Genomic DNA, 23,692 nt, shown 5'->3' on the forward strand with positions numbered 1-23,692 from the left:
AAGTTATCTCCAGCTATCTAGACAAAATTATGGCTCCCATCGTCAAAACTTTACCATCATATATTAAAGACAGCCAACACGCTCTTCAAATTTTTCGAGACTTTAATTTCCTTGGCCAAAACAAACTTCTTTTCACCATGGATATTACGTCTCTTTACACTGTCATTCCTAATGGCGAAGGCCTTCTGGCCCTTAAACATTTTTTTGATCAACGTACTGTTAAGGAACCTAAATCTGAAACACTAGTACGCTTAGCCGAACTAGTGCTCACACTCAATTGTTTTTCATTCGGAAACAACTTCTTCAAACAAACCAATGGTGTAGCCATGGGCACCAAAATGGGACCTAGCTATGCCAATCTTTTTGTAGGTTTTGTCGAACATCAATTTTTCAGCCAATACAACGGGTCCAAACCTGAACTCTACGGTCGCTACATCGACGACTGTATCGGCGCTACCTCCTCTACCAGAGAGGAGCTCACTAAATTCATAACCGCAGTCAATTCTTTTCACCCGGCTCTGAAATATACTTGGGAAATTTCTGACAATTCTTTATCCTTTTTAGACGTCAAAGTTTCAATTGAAGGTAACGGTTTATGCACTAGTGTGTATTACAAACTTACAGACTCGCATAATTACTTGTTATATTCGTCTTCGCATCCATCTCACGTTAAGAATTCCATTCCTTTTTCTCAGTTTCTAAGACTTCGTCGTTTATGTAGTGATGACTCTGTTTTCCACCACAAATCAGAGTCAAAGTGCCAGTTCTTAGATAAACGTGGTTACCCTGTTTCCGTCGTTCAAGCGGGTTACCACCGCGCTCAACTTATTGATCGACATTCAGCACTACAAACGTCGCATAAGGAAGATTCCGACCGCATTCCATTCACTCTCACGTTTCACCCTCACAACCACTCAGTTAAATCCATCATTCTTAAAAACTTTAAATTACTTCAAAACGATCCAGAGACAAGCATTATCTTTTCGCAGCCTCCGCTCATTTCATTCAAACGCGACAAAAACATAGGCAATTTCTTGGTCAGAAGTTCTTTTCAGACTAATGACCAACCAGGCACTTTTAAATGCGCTCGTGCACGATGCAAAACGTGTCCTTTCATTCACAACACTGATAAAATATCGGGACCTAAACGATCCATTAAGATCACCGATCACTTCACGTGCACCTCCGCCAATGTAATCTATTGCATAACTTGCACTTATTGCAAAAAGATATACATCGGCGAAACAGGCAGAATACTAGGTGACCGATTCCGAGAACACCTTCGAGACGTGGAAAGGAAGGACAAGGACACATCGAAACCAGTCGCTAGACATTTTAATTTACGTAATTATTCTAAGCAACATATGGAAATCTGCGGTCTTTCCTTGCACTTAGGTGGCACGGAAAGCCGTAAAAATCTTGAACAAAAGCTCATCTTTCAAACCGGCAGTCTAAATCCCACAGGGATCAACGAACGCTTTTCATTCCACTAATTTCTTCATGTTTTTCTCGTTGCCATGCTCCCACCAATAACGTAGCTCCATTTTCTGCCTTTAAAACCACACACAACCCACAATTCCTCTATTCGCTCCGACGAAGGGCTAACGCTCAAAACGTCAGCTTTTGTAATCATTACGGTGGCCAATTTACCATTTCAACTTTGTTGATGTATCCAAATTATTTCGTTACTCCCACCGACGCAGCCCAGAACAGTTTCTTTCGAAACTATCAGCCTTTATTCATTTCTTGATGTTATGGCTATCTTAAAATGATGCGCGATTTCACTATTCAGCATTAAAAAAAAATTGCTTTCTTGCTGGACATGAAGCTTACAGGGATTAAACTTTGCGGTCATGCAGGAAGTCTACCTATTTGGTTCTAAAAACTGTTTTGACATCTAATTATAATTATTTTATCGAAATTTGCTAAAATATGGCATCCTGGAGGTTAACACGACTTGTAGTCTTAAATAAAGAGGCGAAATAAACAGATTTTTCAAACTTCTTATGAATGCTCGCCACCGGCGGTCTAAATCAGAGAGTGATTGTCATTTTTGAAAGAAGCGGCGCAATCCACAAATCATGACTGACACGCACTGAGAGCTGCTGTGATCATATGCTCTGATGTATGTGCAGAATGATATGAACCCTATAATTATCTCCTGGCTGTCGTGACTTGTAATTATGCGTGTTTACCAATTGGGGCTTAATCTGCTGCGACACTAATCGCGCGGAATCAATTTCTTACGCATTCATGCAGTTAAGCGTAATTATACTAAAGAGTGCTTGAACAGCTTAGCCGTCTCTCAGCTGGAGTGAAAATATCCGATTAATGCTTCTGCTTGACGTTGGTCGTTAACCGGCAGAGAAAACGTTAGAATCCAGGGAGTCTGGGAGAGTCGCGCTTCCGATAAAGAGCTTGCTTTAGTAACTTTAGCTTTAGTTCCTTTTATAATTAGCAACTTTAGCAAGATTCGAAAAGCGTATCGAGAGTCAAAATGCGGAAAAGAATTCCTATTTACGCAGTCGTTAAACTAAACATCACATGGGTAACGCTCAGCAACTTAAGCTCGGGAGTTAACCGATGAAAGGGTGAAAGACATTCATCACCAAAAAGCCATGTCGGCACGACAGCTCTCAAACAGTCGGAAGAAAATTGACCCGACGGAACTTGGAAAGAGAAGGTCTAGCGACGGAGGTGGAAAAAACTCGGGATCAGTTGTGCTTCAGAATGGTTCAAGTTGGTGTGAAAGGGGTTTTGATAACGAAACAATGGCTACTTCACCAAACAGTAGTCAAAGGTTCTTTGACAGTGACGGAGCTGTTCAAATGATGACATTTCAACCCACGTCTCGCGTGAGCAAACATGAAGAATCTTGTTATCAACTGATTTCCTCTTGTTCGACTAATCGTAGTAACGCGGTGAAAAGTGGAGCAGATGAGAATACAGAAGGTCTGTCGGATTTTCCAGCACGCAGAGCAAGTTTCCACACTTCCATTCAAGGTTTATCTCTGTTGAGAGTGCCTGATCCTGAGCTCACTGGCCATAGAAATTTTTCAGACAGCCAAGCAGAGGACACTACGCGAATGACAGACGAGCAAAGGAATAAACTAGAACGTTTGAAGCAACAAATATTTTTGGATAACACTAGGAGAAAGTGGGGCCGAAAACTAAGTGAAAACAAAGTAGCTAAGAGCACGCACTCTAATGTTACCGGGGAAACTAAACTTCCTGTTTTGACTGGGGAGGCGGTGAAGCGTCACTTGAGATGTCACGAGACGCCAATTACAGTTTCGAAGCCTTTATCAATGTATGATTCTGGCTCAAATTTTGAGCCGACAGATAGAGGCACACCATTGCAAAATCAAAATTACGATAGGGATGCTGTTTTTAAACTGGCCCGACATGACAGCGCATCAGACCAATTTGACGCTCCGTTGAATATGGACCCATTCACATCTGCATATTACGAACAGCACTCTCAACGGAAATCAAATGAACATGATTTTGAACTCTCGCGTCCGCCTATTGGTGAAGAAGGTGACTTCGAATCCATCGCTGTTTTCATGGGACGGTTACGAACGCGATCTGAACCTGGCGACCTGGTGTCCCGAAAAGTGTCGACCGTACATCAGCTTCACACTCGCACCAGGTCGGAAAATAACGAATTGAGAACAAAAGTCCAGTTATTTGTCAAGAAACCACTCCCAGCTTTACCACCCTCAACACTGCGCGTGAAGAAACAAGTTATAAACGAAGTCACTAGCCATTCAATTTCTGGCGCTCACGCTAGTGCTAGTTGGACGCCACGAGAAAGAAGAGAAGGCATAGTCAATATTCACACCTGTCCCAATTTGAACGTGTTTTCTGACCGTTCTTGGCTGTACCAGGATGTTTCTCGTAATAGGCATAGGTATATAAGAGGGCCGGCCACACCCGTCCCACCTGTGGATTTCGTATTTCGCGAGGACAAATCTTAAAGGCCGTAGTTCCTCGTATTATCATTCGTGAATGGGATCTTCTTGTCTTTAGATCATCATGTCGACAATAACATTTCATCAAGGGCCCCAAGAGAATAGGCTGACTAAGAACAGAAATATGAATCAAACCGAACAAAAGTGCGACGGCCGTTCGAGGGACATCCTCGGATTTGGGACACGGAGGTGACATTGAACCCACGCGCAACTAAACGTAATCCTGGCCTCAGATATCATGGAAACTCGGTGACACTCGGACGTAAGCGATCATGGAATTCCCACGGGAGAGGCCGGCACCCTAGTTACAAGACCTTTCTGCCCACTTAGATCGTTTACGTATTAGCTTCATTATGACAGACATCCATTTTAAACCGGTAAAGGTGAGCAGAAGCCACTCAAGATATTTAACTATATATTTATTGAGTAACAGATCTTTAGATCGAATAACTTGGAACTGAAATAATGAAATATCTAATTTGTGTACCAGTCGCGAAAACAATTTTCACAGATTACCTATGTGCATACACTGAGTGCGCATGTAAATCGACGACGATACTGCTTGGAAAAGTAACCTCAGGGAGTTGTGAAATACCTCAGAATTCAACTGACCATGATAAAGTTTGCCCCAAGCGAACTAGCGCAGATGAAACTACAGCAAACACATTGTGGTAAAGAAATTTAAGAGAAAAATCCATTAAAATATGTATTCGATGAACGGGTTTTAAATGTGTAGTTCCCATAATATCTTAAGACATATACTGGACAAGTGCCTGACACGTCAAATACGAGAGACCTAACCATTACTTCTTGGTTAAGAACACGTAACATTAAAGGTTCTTGGTACAGTGCAGCACCACAAATTAAGCAGTTCTTTCCTCCAGGCAAAAATACTGAAATACAATGCTTCATTCATTGAACGAAATGGACGTTGAGATTTATTTGTTCCACGATGCTAAAAAGTTGAGAACATCTTCATTGTTATAACAACTCACACACTTAGCATAACAGTTCTTTTTTGCCGCTTCTCTCATTTCAAACAAAAAGCCATATTTGGACACGTTGTGTCGTGTTCTGCTGATTTCTGCCTTCTCATTGGTCCAAATCACACTAAATCGAGGTTGACCTTTCACGTGATAGGCCTTGGCGTAAGATAACACCAATCCCTCTTTTGCCTGTCTGTGAAATTCAAACTGATAATAATCTGGTTTCAGGTCAAATTCTGCAATACATTCGCCATTCGCGACCTTTTCGTACAGAACTGAGACATGTAGCCGGCCTTTGTACTCGGTCAAGCACTGTACAGTGAGATTAAAACCACTTTTAAACATCACGGGCATATTTTTTCGATGTTGAGCCACGGTCAGATCCAAATCTAATGTCCACGACACTTCATTACTGGAGGTTACCAGCAGTGCGAAAAGTAAGTCGTTGTCATCAACGTAAGTTTCGATATGGACAGGCCGTAGACCGACAAGATTGTTCAGTGTTTCGCGGCAAGCATCCTTTGTAAGTCCAATATAAACAGACATGGCCGAGTTGAAATTAGCGTTCTGGAAAAAAATCGTATTGAAGTATAAAGCATCCGCGAATCTATAGGCGTTCAGCCATGTTAATTCAAATCCTCGACTCTTAACATCCTCGTACAATGGCCAGAAATGGCTTTTTGGTACCATTATTGTAATCAATTGTCGTTTGTCTTCCGTTAGAATACTGCTCGGAAATATACCGCCAAAATCTGGCTGTATCGAAACAGATAACAGGCGACTCAACGCGTACTTTACCAGACCATCAAGATCTAGATCTTTAGCCCAAGAATTGAACAACAGTGCCCAAGCATACCCCTCGCACTGGCGTGTCAAAACACCCGAGGTACCCTCCATCTGTCCACTGTGACCCCAAGAGCTTCCATTGTCCCAGATGTCGAGACCAAACCCGTACCATTCTTCTGTATCCTTCTCAAATAACGGCTTGTCGAGCATTTTTTGGAAAGTTTCGCGAGAGATGATTCTGTTTCCATTCACTCCTGATTCTAGGGAGAGGAGAAACTTCAACAGGTCAGAAGCAGTTGCGATCCACCCCCCATGGGCGTCCGCCTCTTCCATGGTCCACCTTCCATACTGTGGTGGCACTTTACACCCGTCAGGAAATATCGACTTCACCATCCTGGGGTGACGATTGTGAAAATATTCCACCTGAGGAAGCATATGGAAAAAGGGTTAAAGTCAATATCTAGCAACCTGGTGAATCTAAATTCGCCCAATCCGTCCAACAAAAGTTACCCACTAATTAGTGTACAACTACTGAATACTGATCCATTCCATTGAATCACAACAGTGCCTATCATGCAGAACTGTCGGTGAGAGCCGATATCCGGCCCAAAACCCCGAGCTAGCCTTCCGGTGACTTTAACCTCATCCTTATCCAATGAAAACTGAAAATTATTGAAAAATCAGCGAAGAAATTTGTACAGCAGCCATTTCCCATAAACAGGCTTATATGCGAGAGTCAATCCCACGCCCAAAGGTTCGCGCAATCTGCGTGACACGCCTGTCACTTTTGTGACTGAATGGTTCTCCCGGTTTTGCTAGCTTGTAAACTGGGGAAACAAAAGAGCGTCAATGATAACTTGGCTCCCAAATTTTCTTATTTGCTGTCTACTTTTAAAATCATTGACGGCCCTGATTACTTTAATTCTTGTTTTTTACGGACCTACCAACAGGGGAGGCCTCAGTGGCCCTCTAGTCTATTGTTGCTAACTCATCTGCAGTCCTGAGTGGAAGTACCGCGATTGTGCAGTGTCAGGTATAAGAAAGCAAAACAACGACACCGCCGGGACTAGACCCCACACAATTCAAACCATGGGAATGGACGTGGGGATTAGGTCCAGAGCGGGGAGGGGTAAGATAAATGTACCTCCTTGTCACTGAGTTCGTTCTTCCGAATTCTGCCAATTTTCATTTGCTTCATTCCCATGACATTCAAAAGAGTCGTCATAAATTCTTCATATCTTTGACCAGTCGCTCTCTCAATGACTTGTCCCAAAACTGTATAACCAAGGTTGGAATAAGCATGTCTTCTTCCTTCCAGGAAAAAAAAAAAAGGGAAAAATAAATAGTAATAGTAATAGTAACAGTAACAGTAACAGTAACAGTAACAGTAACAGTAATAGTAATAGTAATAGTAATAGTAATAGTAATAGTAATAGTAATAGTAATAGTAATAGTAATAGTAATAGTAATAGTAGTAATAGTAGTAATAGTAATAGTAATAGTAATAGTAATAGTAATCAAAGTTTAATGTCTTTACGTGGGGCATGGTTACCCATATTGCCCGAGCCAGAGGCTCATGTATGAAACGCAAGACAACAACCCACCCATCCCACCCCAGGGGAGGACATCCATCCCACAGTAATCTCGTGCGTGGGTAATTAACGTCTCCTACCCCAACCCTGCAGGAGACGGGACCTCCATTTATTCGTCCCTATCCGAGAAGACTAGAATATCTAAACCATTTCTTGATGTTATAGAAAGGCAGCATATTCTTCTCAATTATTTTAAGACCTTGAGTGTTGGTCCGGCCGGGGCTCGAACCCTCGACCTCCCGCACATCAGTCCAGCGCTCTATCCATTGAGCCAACCGGAAGGCGGTTAAATCAAAACACAACAGAACAAAATAAGATGCACAACCAGACAAACAAACAAAGAAACAGGAACTGAGATAGTGGCAATCACATGTATGTGAATGTGACGTCACATGTGAATGTGAAGTGCTACACACTCAGATAACTGCTTTTAAGCAATAGAACACATTTTTCCGGCTCTATAACGTGATAAATCCATGCCGGATTTTGGGAGAACACGAGGAAAGCAAATAAATCAGAAGCCAAAGGCAAATGAACAAGAACTACTTAAAATATTCAAGGAAAGAAATTGATCATTGCTTTTGCGAGTTTGGTGGCTCCTTTAAGAAACGTTTTTACTGATAAATATAAGCCTGTATTTCTTGTTTCTTTGCCTTTCTTAAGCAGCTAAATGTTACTCAGTAAGTACGGGAACTCCTTTCCCATGAAGTAAGTAATATAAAGCAAGCCACTGGTGATTTCTTTTGACTTCTTTTCAAATACTTTTTCCCCCAAAACTTGGGGTGTAGCTAATCTGCAAGTGCGGCTGATATGCCAGTGTTTACGGTAATTCCTATAAAACGCCATTGCAACTGTACTCACCTGGAGTAAACTGAAGTTTTCTTCCCATCATGTACTGTATAAGTACACTAGGTGCCACAGGTTCAGCAACATTCATATGTTTTCCAACCTTCCAGAACACAGGGTCCCCAGCCCTGTCTCGGTCCCATCCAGCTGAATGATGAAGCAATTGTTTCAGTGTGATGTCTAAGAGTCGAATATCACCATTTTCTGTGGGGCTGTGCTCCTTTAAAATTCCTTGAAAATAAAAATATGCATGAAATATGAAAAGATGAATCTATATCTTACTAGGAACCAACCCAGGAAGAATTTAATAATGCACAAAACTTGGACAGTGATGGCACTAGCCTTGATGTCCTAAATGAACATTACTGAATTCAAGATTGTCTGATGTATTTTTGAAAATAATTAAACATAAAAGCACCATATCCAATTGCTGATAACTCTTCAGAATATAATTGGAGACCAAAGTCTTCTTTAATTTTCTTCTGTGACAGATTCTTATTATTGTTACTTCAAATGGATGCAAAGTTTTCGCCAAACCAACAAAAGCGGGATTACCATTTGGACCAAATACTCTATCTCCCAGAGACAATTTCCCTTCTTCAACAAGTCTCATAACACCAACAGCAGTAATTGTTTTGCTGATACTAGCAATCCTGAACATTAAATCTGGTTGAACTTTCCTTCCTGTGCCAGCACAGCCATAACCTAAGAATGAAAAAGGCAAAAGAGGCCAAGATAAGATGGTGTACTTTCAGAGCACTGTTGCAATGATTTTATTTTTTTGTGTGAATTTAGTTTCACCCAGTTTTGCTTCCTAAAAGTAAAGAAAAAGTTTAGTTGAGTATCTATTCAAGGCCTTTGATCTCCTACTTTATTAAACCACAATTTTCAGTACCCATCCTCATTACAATACCCAGCTTTATAACCCTTTCACTCCCACGAGTGACCAAGAGAATTTCTCCTTACAATATCAAAACATTAGTATAATTTCAGAGCTGAGCAAAGGGTTTCCAGCAATCTGATTGGTCGAGTGGTTCCTTATATGACACTGTATAAACTGCTCCCTGTGGTTTATGTAAAATGTTAAAATAAAATGTTTACTGAATAAATGTTACTAAAATGTTATGATTTTAGAAATTTCTCTGTTGTTCAGCTCTAAAATTATTATACTAAAACAGTTATTCACCTCTGGCTCGGTGAATATTGTCGAATAATCCCCTCAACTTCGTCTCGAGGATTATTCGATGATATTCCCCTCGTCTTCGGCGAATAATTGTTAAATATCAAGAAGACAAGTGACGAGAATCAAGTAAAATATCAATTAGAGGATTATTGGTTGATCCAAAACCAAATTCTCCAAAATAACATTTAAGGATTGTATGACAGACAGTAAGGAGAATTACTAATCAGATCTTGGGGGTAAAAGGGTTAGCCCTTTACAACCCAACAATAGCATGCATATGCTAGGCACTCTTCAAGGGTTGAAGGGTAACCAATTCAACTTTTGTATGAACTGCGGTTATGAAACGTATATGTGCACGATCCTTCGCAGTAAAGCACTATTTGAGCAATAGTGAAAATCAGACCTGAAAAAAATTTCAGGCCTGTACGGGATTCGAACCACTGACCTCTGCGATACTAGTGCAGCGCTCTACCAATTGAGCTAACAAGCCAACTGGGAGCAGGCCATCAAATTAACCCGTACAGGTCTGAAATTTTTTTCAGGTCTGATTTTCACTATTGCTCAAATAGTGCTTTACTGCAAAGGATCGTGCACATATACGTTTCATAACCGCAGTTCATACATATGTTTCATATGTTTGTTGTTGTTTGATTTATCCATCTACGGGTTTATGTCGAATTAATTTGATGGCCTGCTCCCAGTTGGCTTGTTAGCTCAATTGGTAGAGCGCTGCACTAGTATCGCAGAGGTCAGTGGTTCGAATCCCGTACAGGCCTGAAATTCTTTTCAGGTCTGATTTTCACTATTGCTCAAATAGTGCTTTACTGCGAAGGATCGTGCACATATATGTTTCATAACCGCAGTTCATACATATGTTTCATATGTTTGTTGTTGTTTGATTTATCCATCTACGGGTTTATGTCGAATTAATTTGATGGCCTGCTCCCAGTTGGCTTGTTAGCTCAATTGGTAGGGCGCTGCACTAGTATCGCAGAGGTCAGTGGTTCGAATCCCGTACAGGCCTGAAATTTTTTTCAGGTCTGATTTTCACTATTGCTCAAATAGTGCTTTACTGCGAAGGATCGTGCACATATACGTTTCATAACCGCAGTTCATACATATGTTTCATATGTTTGTTGTTGTTTGATTTATCCATCTACGGGTCTATGTCGAATTAATTTGATGGCCTGCTCCCAGTTGGCTTGTTAGCTCAATTGGTAGAGCGCTGCACTAGTATCGCAGAGGTCAGTGGTTCGAATCCCGTACAGGCCTGAAATTTTTTTTCAGGTCTGATTTTCACTATTGCTCAAATAGTGCTTTACTGCGAAGGATCGTGCACATATACAATTCAACTTTCTTAGGATCTGACCCTTTTCCCTCACAGTATATTTAATGTAAGCCCTTGTTGGGATAGGCAGTATGGATATCTTCAGCAAATTTGAAACAATTGTATGTTTCAAAGGTTTCATCACCTTATTTTGATAGCCTTGTTCAGTTGAGTAAGGAATGTAAAATTCTACATTTTGTAAACCTTTACTGTTCATTTTACTTCAGATAAGAGCTAAGGACAAGCCATAATTTTCTTTCCAATTCAAAAGGGCAAGCTGATTTTATTTTCAAAGCTTTCTTTTCCAACAGCTATATTGATTTAATTCCAATTTGTAAGATAAAAAATTACATGTCTCTCTCTACTTTGTATTTACCTTGACAATATATCAATGCTCCTCCTCTACTTATGGCAACACTAGCCCCTGGAATATCTTGTTCTTTCATGAAATCCAGGATAACTTCATCAAATGGTTGCATTTGCTCTGATATCAGTCCATTGGCTCTTGGGGATTCTAAGAAGTCAAAAGTCAAAGACTGAACAGGAAGCCCAGTGATTTGTCATTCCAGGGTGCCGTATCCTGCTTTCAGTGGCAATGAGTGGCTACCTGGTGTATTGCAACTCCTTTTTATCCCTTTCAATCCCTAAGAGTGACCAGCATGTAATTTCTCCTTACAATGTCACCCTAAATCACACACTAAGGTCAGAAGAATAAGGAAATGATCTCCAATTAAAGAAGCTCTTTGTCAGCATCTTAGGAAATGTATAGAGTAGCATGTGAAGAATATGCATTCTTATGTTAGGGTGTAAAGGTTAATACCCTGTAAGGATCAAACCTGGGATGCAGGGATCAAGAGGTCATGTGAGGGGTCCCCTCCCATTGCTGCCACCTGTATTCACTTGTTTTATTTTTCTTTGATTTCTTTGGTTCTCTTTGTTCTTTCATTTGTTTTGGTTTTTGGGGGTTTCAATCATGTTTGGTTTATGTTCTTTTGTTTTTATGCCAATTAATTAATTTTGTAGCTATTGTTATCATTCTTTTCTTTTTGGTTCCTTAATTATAATAAACTTCATTACTAGCTCTGAATAGTGTATTTTCTGCATTCAGTTCTGTCCTCCACTCTCACAGGTATAGTAACTGTTATAGTCTGTAGAGTATGACAGGTGCACACTTGTTTTTTGTTTTTTCATTGCAACTGCCAGAGTCAGTGCAAAAGGTGGCATTCTAGTAAGCATGCATGCACACAAAAGATCTAGATCCACACTGCCGTTTGTGCAACACATCGGGAACATGGCTCAAAATCGCTCTGGGATCAAGCAAGATCTCTTTAAGCTCTGTCTTCCTCTACGGGCCCGGTAACTTCAGCCATAAATAGGAACTGGCTGATATTAAAAGCTGTACCTACCACACGAAATCCAGTAGTTATGATCACTGAGGAAGCTGACTTGGCGAGGCTCTGCTTGAAAATCCATCTACACAAACAAAATATTAAAAATAATCATGTTTTGCTGATAACGATTCAGAATTAACAAGGTGATCGACGACAGAGCCACGATCTCTGTATGATTTGTTTGATTCCAAACTCTGATCAGCTCTATAGCCGATTCATTTGTATGTAGTTGGTTCAACGTGATAGTTTGTTCAGTTAAGTATAAAATCTAAGATAACGTTCAAGGTACTTCCTGTGCGATAAATAACAAGATGTCCACATAACTCCATACTATAAATATACTTCATATACTAATTTTGTAAAAAGAACTACAATCTGTTCTTCTGGCCCTCAATAACATTTTTGAATGAATCCTAGCAAAACAACTTGGGCCTTTTTATCAAGATATACTATCAGATCTCATCTCTGCATATAGCCCAAATTATAGCTGTGAAACCTCTTTATTAAGACTGCAGATAGAAGACTGGAGGAAAAGTCCTGATAGTAAATAAACTGTGGCAACTGTTTCTAGGGACTTATCAAAGGCCTTTGACAGTTTCCCTCGTCCTCTCTTGCTTGCCAAACTTAAGGCTTATGGTCTTGGCGAGAATGAGCATTGGACTCTTGAGGAGCTACCTTTTTGCAAGAACACAGTGTGTGAGTATTGAAGACACATTTTCTGAATGGGAGTTAGTGAGAAGAGGAGTCCCCCAGGGAAGTGTCCTAATGGCCCCATATTTTTCAACATTCACATCAATGATTTATTCTATCACATTAAGCAGGCAAACTTGAATGCCTATGCCGATGATCAACAGTTGTACTTGTCTGACAAGGACCTCGAAATTAATGCTTAACACACGGCTGGAATATGAACTTGGAATTGCTAACAGTTGGTATGAGCGAAATGGCATGATTGTAAATCCAGACAAGCATCAGGCAATGATGATTGGTGCAAATAGTGAATATGAATTTTCTTTCCCAGTTAAGAATTCAATCGAATTATTGGGTGTAACTATCGACAAGGATTTGAGTTTTAATTGTCACTTCTCACAGATATGTGAAAAGGTTAATAAATGATTTGGTGTTCTTAGAGATATAAAAACATTATTACCAGTAATGTAATGCTGCATTTATATAAAGCTTTTTTTCTACCACACTTTCAATATTGCTCTCTTATTTGGCATTTTTCTGGTACTAGAAATTGTGATAACAGAGTCTTTGAACAAACGTATTTTACGATTTATTCTTAATGATCCACTGTCTAGTTATAATGATCTGTTAAAGAAAGCAAAGATAGCATCCTTATATACTGGAAGACTTATCAAAACTCTAACGGTAGTTTTCAAGAGCTTATTTGTTTCTATGTATCCTGGATATCTAAAAGAACTTTTTGTTCTTCGTAATTCCAGTTATTCACTGAGAGGAAAGAATATTTTGACTCTACCTATACCAAAAACAACAAAATATGGTCTTGAGTGCATCCGATATCAAGCAGCAAAAACTTGGAATTCGTCCCCGGACAGCATGAGAACAATAGTGTCCCCATTTAGTGGTTATGTAGTGTCCCCATTTAGTGGTTATTTAGTGTCCCCATTTAGTGGTTATGTACTGCTATTTTAGTCTGACACTTAAATAAAGGTATTCATTCATTCAATTACATCATTTAAAGATTTTAAGATAGCCGTAAGGAAAATGAAATTTTAGTAGTATTTTTTATTATTGTATTAGTAATAGTTCTACTTATAATTTGACAGACTTGTGTATTTTTCTTTCTCGAAAATATTAGCTCAACAGAGCTACTCTGAAAATTCGAGTTGAAATAAAGTATATGTATGTACGTACGTACGTATGTATGTATGTATGTCTGTCTGTCTATGTATGTATGTATGTATGTATGTATGTATGTATGTATGTATGTATGTATGCATGCAGTTGTTTCATAAAAGAAAACAATGACAAAAATAATAGATCACTTCCGACCTAGGACCGATGCTTCGTTTTTTCGAATGAATCGTGCGACCAGCTGTTTTTTTTTTTTCTTTGTAAAAAAAAATTGCCTTTGTTGGGAAAGTGATACTGTTTGAAATCACCTTGGGATATAGCTACTGTATCTAAAATAATGCTGTCCATACTTACCAGCGGGTGCGATGGATTTGCTTTTAATGCCTTATGAGACAACTTAGTTTCTTTAACCATCGCGCCGCCATAATTTTGGGCCAGCTCTTATTTTCGTCCCCAGAGCCACACGAGTAACGACACGAACATAAGAGCTCAGTCAAAGACTCAGTCAAGGACTCGGGGAACGGGAATGTCGTCTCGAATGTCGTTTCAAAGTTTGCACAGGCGCAGTCGTTTAAGAATGTTGCTGATCTGAGACACACGCAACGGAGCAAGCGGGTGAAGAGAGAATGCAAGAGATCTGCAAACGGTCTTAGCCCAGTTATTCGAAGATCGATATTTAAAGCGCTTACCAAAGGTGAAATTTTAATCTGCGTTTCTTTATTCCTTTGTTCAAAAGCCTTTTTAAGATTATTTTCTCTTTTCTTTTTTTGTACCCAATAACTATATTCTCGACAAAAGGAATTAAACTTAATTTTCTTTTAAATATTTCAGACCTGACATCGGATTTCACACTAGGCTTACCAGCTTTGATTTAGTTAACCCGGCCCTGGCACGAGAGGAACGAAAGAAGATAGTAGTTATTCGTTTATTCTTCATTCAGCTAAGCTTTTAACTTTTTTAAATAAAACTTTCGATTTCAAAACTCTGGAGTCCCCCGATCGACCGTAAAAAACGCAAAATAAAGGCAACAACAACAACAACAACAAATTTTATTTAAGCTTAATACGGAAAATTACAATGCTTGGGCCCGCAAGTAGCTAGGGCTATTCGAGGTGGGCACAAGAGAGGAAAATAAAAAAAATAGAAAAGAATTCTATAGAAAATGAATATTTATATGTATAATTATAATATATAGACGAACAATCTAGTTTGCCGTACGGCTTATAGACAGAGTGAAACAGGAGGGCAGACTGTAGTATATACTGAAAGTACACACAGTTATAATTTTGAAAATTGTACTCTAATATCAGCAATTCTTATATAATCATCCTCTTTTTTCAGAATTTCAAAGAGTTTTTCCTTTATTGCGCTTTTAAATTGATTTTTTTAAAGTGTTTTGATAGGCTCAGGGACTTTACTATGATCTGAGACTCTATCTAGATAACAACACGCAATTCGATACGTATACCGTATGAATTTATTCATAACAATTTCACGTGATTTTTCAAGTCCACTGATTCTGGGACACCCCAGGCAGAGCTGTATATGAATAGTAAAAGAAAAAGTACACTAACTTATATCAACTCTATATTTTGGTTGTATATGTAACGTTCGTATCACGACACTAAGTCATCTACCGTTGAAGCTGAGAAAGCGCTTGAAACTCGGCATGCTCTACAAGAAACAAGCACATCACCCTTTACCCTTTTTGGGAAGTTAGTTTTCGAGCGAATCAGTAGTATTTCACCTCACAATAAAGCATGTTAGTATGTAAAGTTCCAACGAGAAGTTGGCTTTTATAGACAAGTGCAGTTGTGGAAGCAGACAATTCCTTTCCGTCATTCCTGTACACACCACGAACCTTATGATCAGGAAAAGCGACCCCAGAAGCAGATGGCTTGCCTAGCTGTACCTCGAGAACCTGGGAAGCAGTAAAGTGGCTGATATTTTTTGAGTGCTCAACGATGTCCATAACTTTCGGTAACGTTGCCAACCAAAGATTCCCAGTAACAGGATCGACATTGATGTTATCAACAAGTGCTCCGACTTTAATTATCTGCATACAGAAAATATACAATAAAAATTGTCAAAGATACCGGTGAAAAATGGTTCGCGGCTAGAATGGTGCGGCAGTTCTTCTCAGCAGGGAGACTCTTTTGATACCTTTCGGAATTATCATGCAAACTCGTTGAGCATTGCACTGAAAGTCCCGTACGTATACGCATCGTTAATGATGCTAGCAGAAATGATTCCCAACAGTACGTTCACGAGTTTCATTCCCTGGCATTCAAAGAATGGATATTCATTATTTTTTAACGTTAAAGTGACCCACCTGAGAAGCCTCTAAGGTGTTGTCATGACGACGTCTGTAAACTGCCACACCGTTATCGCGAGTTGCAGACGCAAAAACAAAACTAAAAGGATTCAACAACTTTAGTTTGAGTAGAGTATTAAACGCAGCTTTTGCAAAAGAGGGGAAACATACAAAAAATAAAGAGGCACACAAGAAGCTGTAGAACATACAATTCCGTTCCCTTCGGCTTAGCACGGACTTAAACAGGCTTTACGGTGAGTCCTCCCAAATTCTTTTAGGAATATTAATTATTATTAAATATTAATTATTCAATCACTGATTCCTTTATTTATTCACGTATTTATCTGTACATTCATTCACTACTATCTGTAGGCACGCATTCAAATCCTGTCTAAGCCTGGATTTTTTTTAAGGCTCCCCTTTCGGCAGTTCATCTATCATTGATTTATTTTTGGACCACACCCTACACGGATCTTTTCTTTACCATTATATCATCCGCAAGTCAAAATGTGATCTATTTCATTTGATCCTTTCGCTCCAAGGGTCTCAATAATTAGTAATTCTCTTAAATGTCTGCCATTCAATTCGTATGATGCTGGTTTGGACCCTTTGGTATTGGATCAACTAATAATTACCTGAATGATATTTTTCTTTATTCTTATCACTTTTTCTGCGTATATATATTGTGAGGAGAAATTCCGTCTTGGTCGCTCATGGGAATTACGGTACAGGCCGGTGTTAATTGCGATCAATTCTTAACAATGACAACTGCTTACCTTTTCTCTGTACTCAAGGCTATACCGTTAGGATGGACTCCGCCTATCGCTTCGATGGCTTTAAATCCGTCGAAATACACAATATTTGAAGCCAAAAAGTTGTTTAAAATAAACAGATAAAGTAAGTGCAGCAATGTTCCATATTGAAAGAAATTGTCGTTTGTCACGTAAAAGGAATCTGGACCTGCAAAAAAATGTACAGAGTAAAAATCCGAAGAAACAACAAATCAGATGACATTTTCTTAAAAGACGTTGAGAGGTCCACTTAGGATGGGGTGTACAGTTTGGTGTAGGCAATGCACGGACCGGCGGACAGCCATTCATGCTCGATATGCAATTCCCAAAACAATTCTTACATTCCTCTAATGCATCATATTTAGCTTCTACAAAAAACTTGCTCTCTATTTTACGTAGGGTAGAGTCTTGAATGGGTAAATTCAGTTTCTGGATCCGGGATCTACTACCATCGATTCCACTACCTCATACAAACACTCATCTAGTAAAGTACTTTTCAAGAGTAAAACGATGATGCTAAATTTAGCCCACGTGTTAAGCGCTCATCAAGAACGCAAGGAAAACGCTAGCCTGCGAGCAAGCCTCATTATTAGCGCCTTGGTTCAAGCATTTTTTCTACAACCGCGGGAAAGTATGAACCCTCAAGCAACGCGAGCCGGCGAGATCTAGAGGTCTGCCATGGGCCAGTACTAGTAGTGCCAGACTTATTACTACCAGACCCCTGGCAAACCTTTCCCCAACTCGTCCCAAATCGCCCCGCTGGAGGAGAAACACGCTTTTTGAAGCTCGAATGAAGAAGGCTTGTTTACTAGCTTGGTTATTACCCCAAGTATTTCTTCATGATTGTCAATCTTGGAACAATTAATTTTTTTATGCATAGTCACATTGCGTAGGCTGAGCCTGATAATCCGGATTACAATAGTTTTGCTGTACTTCACTTTGTGATCTGTCGAGAAAACTCACACCCATCTCTAAACCAATTAACTGCAAGACTAAAATTGATCGCTCATTTACGTTTCCTTGCACTCAAGTCAGTTTGCTCGATTTTAACTTGCGTGATTATTAGCTCTTTGTACAACATTTTTTCTCTCCGAAAGATCGGAAGGCTAGTTATTTCACATACCTACTGCATGTAAGTTATTTGGACTCCAGATCAGTTCATTCACCACAGAGCGCCGATGAATCAGTGAGTGAGTTTCCAGTTCGAAGTCAAAGATTTCAATGGCTTGGGCGTCTGGTCGGTGATTCACAACAAAGAGGGAAACTGCACCTGAAGATGAATCCTGATACGCACTGATCCCGTGCGGGTTAAACCCCGAATGATTAAAATTCTTCAGTGTCAGTTCCACGGGATCTTGATTGGGTTTGTTGAAGTCAAACGTCAAAAGTTTGCCCTCGCGCGTGTCAAGCACCGAGTCGTACGACATGCTAAGTCTGTAACGAAGCCCCTGTTTTATAAATAAGAAATAAAATTTACCAAATTAAAGTCAAATGTCTTAAGAAATCAAAAGTCAAATGTTTACTCTCGCCCGCGTGTCAAGATGAGCTCCAGCACTTTTCAAGCGTCCAGTTAGTTAAACGAAGCGCGATACTTTGGGTTGACTCGACCCAGGCCTCTTTCCATTTTTTCGTTCCGCCGCGTCTCCGCCGCCGCTACAGTGTCATTTACGGTCGCACTCTGTTTTAATTTAAAACTGTACTCCTGGACTAGGCTTGAGTGAGTCTGACAAGAAGACGAACCTGGTATCGTGGGGGTATTAGGCTGCATTTTACCCCCTCTCTCACCCTCCCGTGGAATGAAAAATTAATTCATCGTAATGAAAAATCTCTCTTACAAAAATATTGTTTACGTTCCTCAAATAGGAAAATGAGGATTTTTCATACAAATGAACCTCTATAACCTGGAATGAAAATTAAGCTGTGACTGCTCGATGGAGGGACGACCAACTCTTAAATAAGAATTGTATAAATTTACGACAGTAGAAACTTACAGAGGACACGAACACTAGTCCATCGTCAAGGAGAGCGAGGTCCTCTGAGCCATTCCCTGAAAATCACCAAAGGAGAAAATACTCTCATGAGGACGTAGACAGGATAAAGTCGGGCCTTAGCGGCGATATCCTGATTTGACGTTTCTTAGGAGGGGGACATAAGGATTTATAAAATAAATGAGGGCCCTGATTGGTGACCACAAGCTCGTTTCCAGGGCCTTTTCCCTTACTTGGGGGGGGGGGGGGTGGGGCCCGCCCCACGCCTAACTAAGGAGCGAGGTTGTGGTCAAAACCCTATTGTTCTTTTACACTGGTAAACCCCTTCAGAATTGAAGTTTATTTTAAAAACAGTAACAGATCGCACTCAGTCTATCGGTTTACTGTGGTAATGACCCACGTATTTGCGAGAATCCTCGAAGGGTTTGTAAATCACTCGCCACCGGCCCGTGATTTATAAACTTTTCGAGGGTTCTCTCAACATTCCCCGTGAGTTATTCTACCGGTAAACCGATAGAAAGTGCGGTAATTGAGATGTAGCATGCGTTTTTTACGAATAAAATCCTTCCGTGTTGCATCGCAACGATTAGCCTGCGAACAGGCTCCCGGCTTGGAGGAGCACAACGGCGCGAAGCTGGGGAAGGGGAGCCTGTACGCGTCTTGCTAAATCGCGTTTACCTCCCACAAGAACCCCGCAGAGAACTTATCTTGTTAACTGTCAAATGTCAACCAATCAGCGCGCGCCGGAAGTCAAAATCCAAAACAGTAAACAAACAAACGAACAGGCCCCCGGCGAGTAAGCGCCATGTCTCACGGAGGCATTTTTAACAGCAGCTGTTTAATAACGACATTGAGTTTTTTCATCTGCAGTCCCCGTGATTGCAAGTTTTGGCGTCCCTTAAAAAGATAAAACGAATAAATTCAACGTAATCAAAGTAAAGAATGACTACAGCGTCTTGGTCAGGAAATCAAGTAATGGAATCGAAAGACTCCAAAAATAAGTAAACAGGCACGGCAACACAGACTTAAGCTTATCGGTGAATGACTATAGAACTTGACTCTCCTTGTTTACAAAAGGATCTGATCTGCGACAATTTCCCAAACGCCTCACGGAAAGCAACATTTGCACCGAGTTTTGCCTCAGACCTGTGAACAATCATTGAACAAGTGAGTAACAATTTAGTTAGAAGTAAACCCAATAGGATTCGTTAGAAACAATATCTTTTTCCAGTCCACATCTCAACAGTATGGGATTCATCCACCACAACTGCGGCCAATTTTCTGTCAAGAAAAGAGCAGTTATCTTTTAAAATGTCGAGGAATCGTTTCCCCATAGCTGTCCCAGCCGAACCGAAGATTAGCTGAAATTTTGCGGCACGCAACTCGTCTTCCGAGATATCCTCTGTGGAAGCCGCCGGGATACCCATACTTCCGGCCTCAGCAATTTGGTCTTCCATGCTTTTCAAAAGACAAATAACCAACACAGTTTGCCGCTCTTCCCCTTCAATCGACGCCAGCAACAGCAAAGAGTTGGAATATAAGACTTTTGCCGTATCCTGTCGCAAGAACCGCGAGCACATCATCTTTCTTAAGTAAATAGTCCACAGCGTTACGCTGTTCGGGCTTCAATTGCAGCGTAAACTTCAAATTATTTGATAAATGGTCACAAGCCTCGCGAAGAACAACATCCCTTCTTTCCGCCATTTTAATTTTTTGTCTCTACCGGAACTGAAAACGAAGACTACGTCATGAAAAATTAAAATCAACCAATCAGCGCTTTGCGTCCAAATTTTGGACGCAGACATTCAATATTCTGAGACTTGCGTGCAGGCTCCCCTTCCTGTGTCCCCACGTCTGATTGAACGGGGAGCCTGTTCGCAGCCTACGCAACGATCAGTGTGCTTTACTTTTGTTGTCTAGGTTTTAAAGTGCACTATGAACGAAATCATAGCGCGGTTGTAGTTTCTATTTCAATGGAACATTTAACAACTATTCACCGAAGTGGAGGTGGTTAGTGGTGGATATTTACCGAGCCGCGAAGCGGCGAGGTAAATATCCACTGCTGACCACCGACACTGAGGTGAATAGTTGTTTTAGTATATACTAAAACAGTGAGATAATATACACCACTAAAAATTGATTTTAATTCATACATTCCAGCAACGATTCCAACATTTTCCCGCGCGTAACGATCCAACGCGGCTCGGATCGCGGTAAGCAATTTTTTTTGCAAAAACTGCCGTCTTGCTTTTTCGCTGACAGATAAAATTTCTGAAGACGTTTGTTTAGCTCTGGTGGCGACATTTCTTCAAATTAAATGGTGTTGCAAACTCTTTCTGTATTTGAAACCATTCTGTAAAAGATACCATTCAACTTTGATTTTCAAGTGAAGGTTACGCAAGATTAATCTGCATTTGTAAACAAAACCTTTTTTATTGGTTTTTATCGATAAACTCCCGGTTACCATTACCTTTAAATACGGCCAAACCAAATTTAGTCGCTTTCTCTGTGTTTTCAGGAACTGCTTCGTCGTTATTTGAGTGATTTCTTCGCTTGTCACGGATGCAAACCGGCACGCCATTTTTTCCCGAGTTGCTCGGAGGTAAATAGCAAAGGATATTCGGAGTTTGAGTACCCAATCAGAGCGCGCCTTCAACGCTATCCACTGTTTCAGTATATACTAATGTACAATAACCATTGACCTTTGCCGATTTAGTCAGAACTTAATTTAGCTTGTGCTGGCGAGAAAAATTCCATAATATGCCAAAAATGGGTGTGAACAAGGGGTCCCGAACTCATAAAAAATTGTAAACCGATCATACGATTACACCAAGACGATTAGCAGTAAATTGACTTCAACCATAATAAATGTAGGAATATGGTTTCATGATGTGTTCGGCCATGCTTGTTAATCATGCTGGCGTATAAAACGCATTTCGTATTCACTAACGCGCGGTGACGAGACGTTTATAGAAATCGTTTATCTACGGTGTAGCGTAGAGTTCTCCAATATCTCCCACCCAAAGGCCTCCGTCGCGTTGGCGCTACTTACAAACGAAAATTCTCCACTTGTTAAAGGTTTTTTCTTTTATGAGTTTATTCCTCCTCGCTCGTACCGTCTAAAACCTTCGCGCTTACCACAGGTGTCCCAAGCTCACGTCTCGAGGAAAAACAGTGATAGCAAAGCAAGCCCAAAACAGAATATTCCGAATTGTGACTGTTCACTGTTACTTTACTGTCTCCTTCTTATACAGTAAAGTAACAGTCAACGCAAAATCTACCAAATCGCTCAAATTCGCCATTTAGAACCACAGAAACGACAATACACAGCAACGACAATACACAGCAAATGAGGTAGGTTTCCATTTCTTTTGAGCCTTAACATAGACATTCCTTGATATAAGTTTACGATATTACGACTCTTCAATATTCTCCCATACATTTCTTTGATATTTCGAACAAACGACCAGACACGCCGCTTGTGTGGGCTCTCTGTGTTATATCAGACGATATAATCCTTCGCTTTTCCTCGAGACGCGAGCTTGGGATAGCTATGGTGTGAGGCGTGATTTGCATCATGAAAAATACTTGACTGTGAATTTTTTCTTTCATTTCGCAAAAACCTCGAGATTTCCCTGAGACCTCACACACATGAAGACAGTTGTTTAAATAACACGTGACCCACGAACCTTCCCAAAATTTGTGCGTGAAACGCGACCAGGACCCCATGTATTCTACCCTCTCTCATTCGAGATACATAGTGCATCGATCGATTACAATTTCTAAGAGTGCTTTTGTTGTATTCTGGGAAGCATTCGCGCTGATGGACTAAATTACACAGTTGTCATGGAACTGACCTGAATACCAGAACAAATGGGAGTGAGATGACCTGTAATTAGCACAGTTGAATCATCAAGAGATCAAAATATTACTCAAATGAAAGTGTAAAACTAATCAACGCGGGCTGTTCAAGTAAAAAACGTTCTTCACAGACAAAATCCATGCCCAAGTGCGCGGAAGCCTCGAGGCCAAAGACGGTTACTTAATGCAATATAATTTTAGCAATCGATTCAAATATTCCATGCAGCTGCAGAGCTATTTCTCAAAAAATACAGCCTCGTTAAACTTACCTTCTATAACTCTGCAAGGTCCGGGAGAGTGATTCACAATATGAGCAAAATATCCCATGAATATTCTGTAAAACGGAAAGGAGTACGTGATATTTACCCGTCGTATGATTAAACAGCAACTCGACAAGCATAATTTCACGGTTCAATCAAGGGAAAATAGCATTTAACTCACAGCGTTTTGACAACATGAGAAACAAATAGAGTGACGATGAAAAACGCTGCAAATTCACCAAGTCGACCCATGATCCGAATACAGCTCTTCGCTCCCAAATTTATGTTGTGTGACACCTTTATTTGCATAATTTCTCGTTTCCAGCTCCCAGGGCAATCGAAGGCAATAGCTATTAGAACCTGGGGTCAAGAACTCCTTTCGTAAAAATATCATGTGATAGCAGGTTAAAGCTATCAAGAATTTATTCGTAATGATTTATGTGTCTATTGATATCGTTGATTTTTTTTCTATATTTAAAGTTTTCAGCTTTTCATTCAGGCCGAAAAGCAGAGGTCAAAGAGATTACTTGAAACGGATCAGCGCTTCTGAGCCTAAGTTGAAGGAAGAACGC

At 40.2% G+C, this 23,692-nt stretch overlaps 3 protein-coding genes across 5 annotated transcripts; 1 reads left to right on the forward strand and 2 right to left on the reverse strand.

Annotated features, from left to right (window-relative positions):
* Positions 1 to 1,637: 1,637 nt before the first annotated feature.
* LOC111323391 (uncharacterized) lies at positions 1,638 to 8,672 on the forward strand. Its single transcript, XM_022926720.2, has 2 exons — positions 1,638 to 4,357; positions 5,684 to 8,672. The coding sequence occupies exon 1, from the start codon at positions 2,619 to 2,621 to the stop codon at positions 3,978 to 3,980; it is 1,362 nt and encodes a 453-aa protein (XP_022782455.2). The 5' UTR covers positions 1,638 to 2,618; the 3' UTR covers positions 3,981 to 4,357; positions 5,684 to 8,672.
* On the reverse strand, positions 4,377 to 14,417 carry LOC111323370 (uncharacterized). 3 transcript variants are annotated; one of them, XM_088730772.1, is made up of 7 exons: positions 14,261 to 14,417; positions 12,101 to 12,167; positions 11,071 to 11,208; positions 8,740 to 8,889; positions 8,200 to 8,415; positions 6,891 to 7,057; positions 4,377 to 6,169 (listed from the first exon to the last, which is right to left on the reverse strand). In XM_088730772.1, the coding sequence occupies exons 1-7, from the start codon at positions 14,318 to 14,320 to the stop codon at positions 4,913 to 4,915; spliced, it is 2,055 nt and encodes a 684-aa protein (XP_088586898.1). In that variant the 5' UTR covers positions 14,321 to 14,417; the 3' UTR covers positions 4,377 to 4,912. The 3 variants fall into 3 exon arrangements, with proteins under 3 accessions (XP_088586898.1, XP_088586899.1, XP_022782435.2); XM_088730773.1 differs by having other exon boundaries at positions 12,101 to 12,760; positions 14,261 to 14,392; XM_022926700.2 differs by lacking the exon at positions 14,261 to 14,417 and adding an exon at positions 12,582 to 13,650.
* A 521-nt stretch (positions 14,418 to 14,938) lies between these two features.
* LOC148725784 (serum paraoxonase/arylesterase 1-like) lies at positions 14,939 to 23,444 on the reverse strand. Its single transcript, XM_088730776.1, has 7 exons — positions 23,302 to 23,444; positions 23,130 to 23,194; positions 19,003 to 19,058; positions 18,135 to 18,459; positions 16,997 to 17,180; positions 16,239 to 16,320; positions 14,939 to 15,962 (listed from the first exon to the last, which is right to left on the reverse strand). The coding sequence occupies exons 1-7, from the start codon at positions 23,427 to 23,429 to the stop codon at positions 15,639 to 15,641; spliced, it is 1,164 nt and encodes a 387-aa protein (XP_088586902.1). The 5' UTR covers positions 23,430 to 23,444; the 3' UTR covers positions 14,939 to 15,638.
* Between the last annotated feature and the right edge of the window lie 248 nt (positions 23,445 to 23,692).

Source organism: Stylophora pistillata, chromosome 8, assembly GCF_964205215.1.
Source record: "Stylophora pistillata chromosome 8, jaStyPist1.2, whole genome shotgun sequence".
NCBI lineage: Eukaryota > Metazoa > Cnidaria > Anthozoa > Scleractinia > Pocilloporidae > Stylophora > Stylophora pistillata.

What these genes read in the sequence shown, in the direction of transcription:
- LOC111323391 (XM_022926720.2), top strand. Translation starts at nt 2,619, where the DNA reads ATGTCGGCACGACAGCTCTCAAACAGTCGGAAGAAAATTGACCCGACG.
- LOC111323370 (XM_088730772.1), bottom strand. Translation starts at nt 14,320, where the DNA reads ATGGTTAAAGAAACTAAGTTGTCTCATAAGGCATTAAAAGCAAATCCA. An exon ending in TAACTACTGGATTTCGTGTG is followed by an intron (nt 11,209 to 12,100) that starts GTAGGTACAGCT and finishes TTGACTTCTTAG; the next exon opens with AATCCCCAAGAGCCAATGGA. An exon ending in TAGAGTATTTGGTCCAAATG is followed by an intron (nt 8,416 to 8,739) that starts GTAATCCCGCTT and finishes TTTATTTTCAAG; the next exon opens with GAATTTTAAAGGAGCACAGC.
- LOC148725784 (XM_088730776.1), bottom strand. Translation starts at nt 23,429, where the DNA reads ATGCAAATAAAGGTGTCACACAACATAAATTTGGGAGCGAAGAGCTGT. An exon ending in TCTCATGTTGTCAAAACGCT is followed by an intron (nt 23,195 to 23,301) that starts GTGAGTTAAATG and finishes TCCGTTTTACAG; the next exon opens with AATATTCATGGGATATTTTG. An exon ending in GACTAGTGTTCGTGTCCTCT is followed by an intron (nt 18,460 to 19,002) that starts GTAAGTTTCTAC and finishes TTTATAAAACAG; the next exon opens with GGGCTTCGTTACAGACTTAG.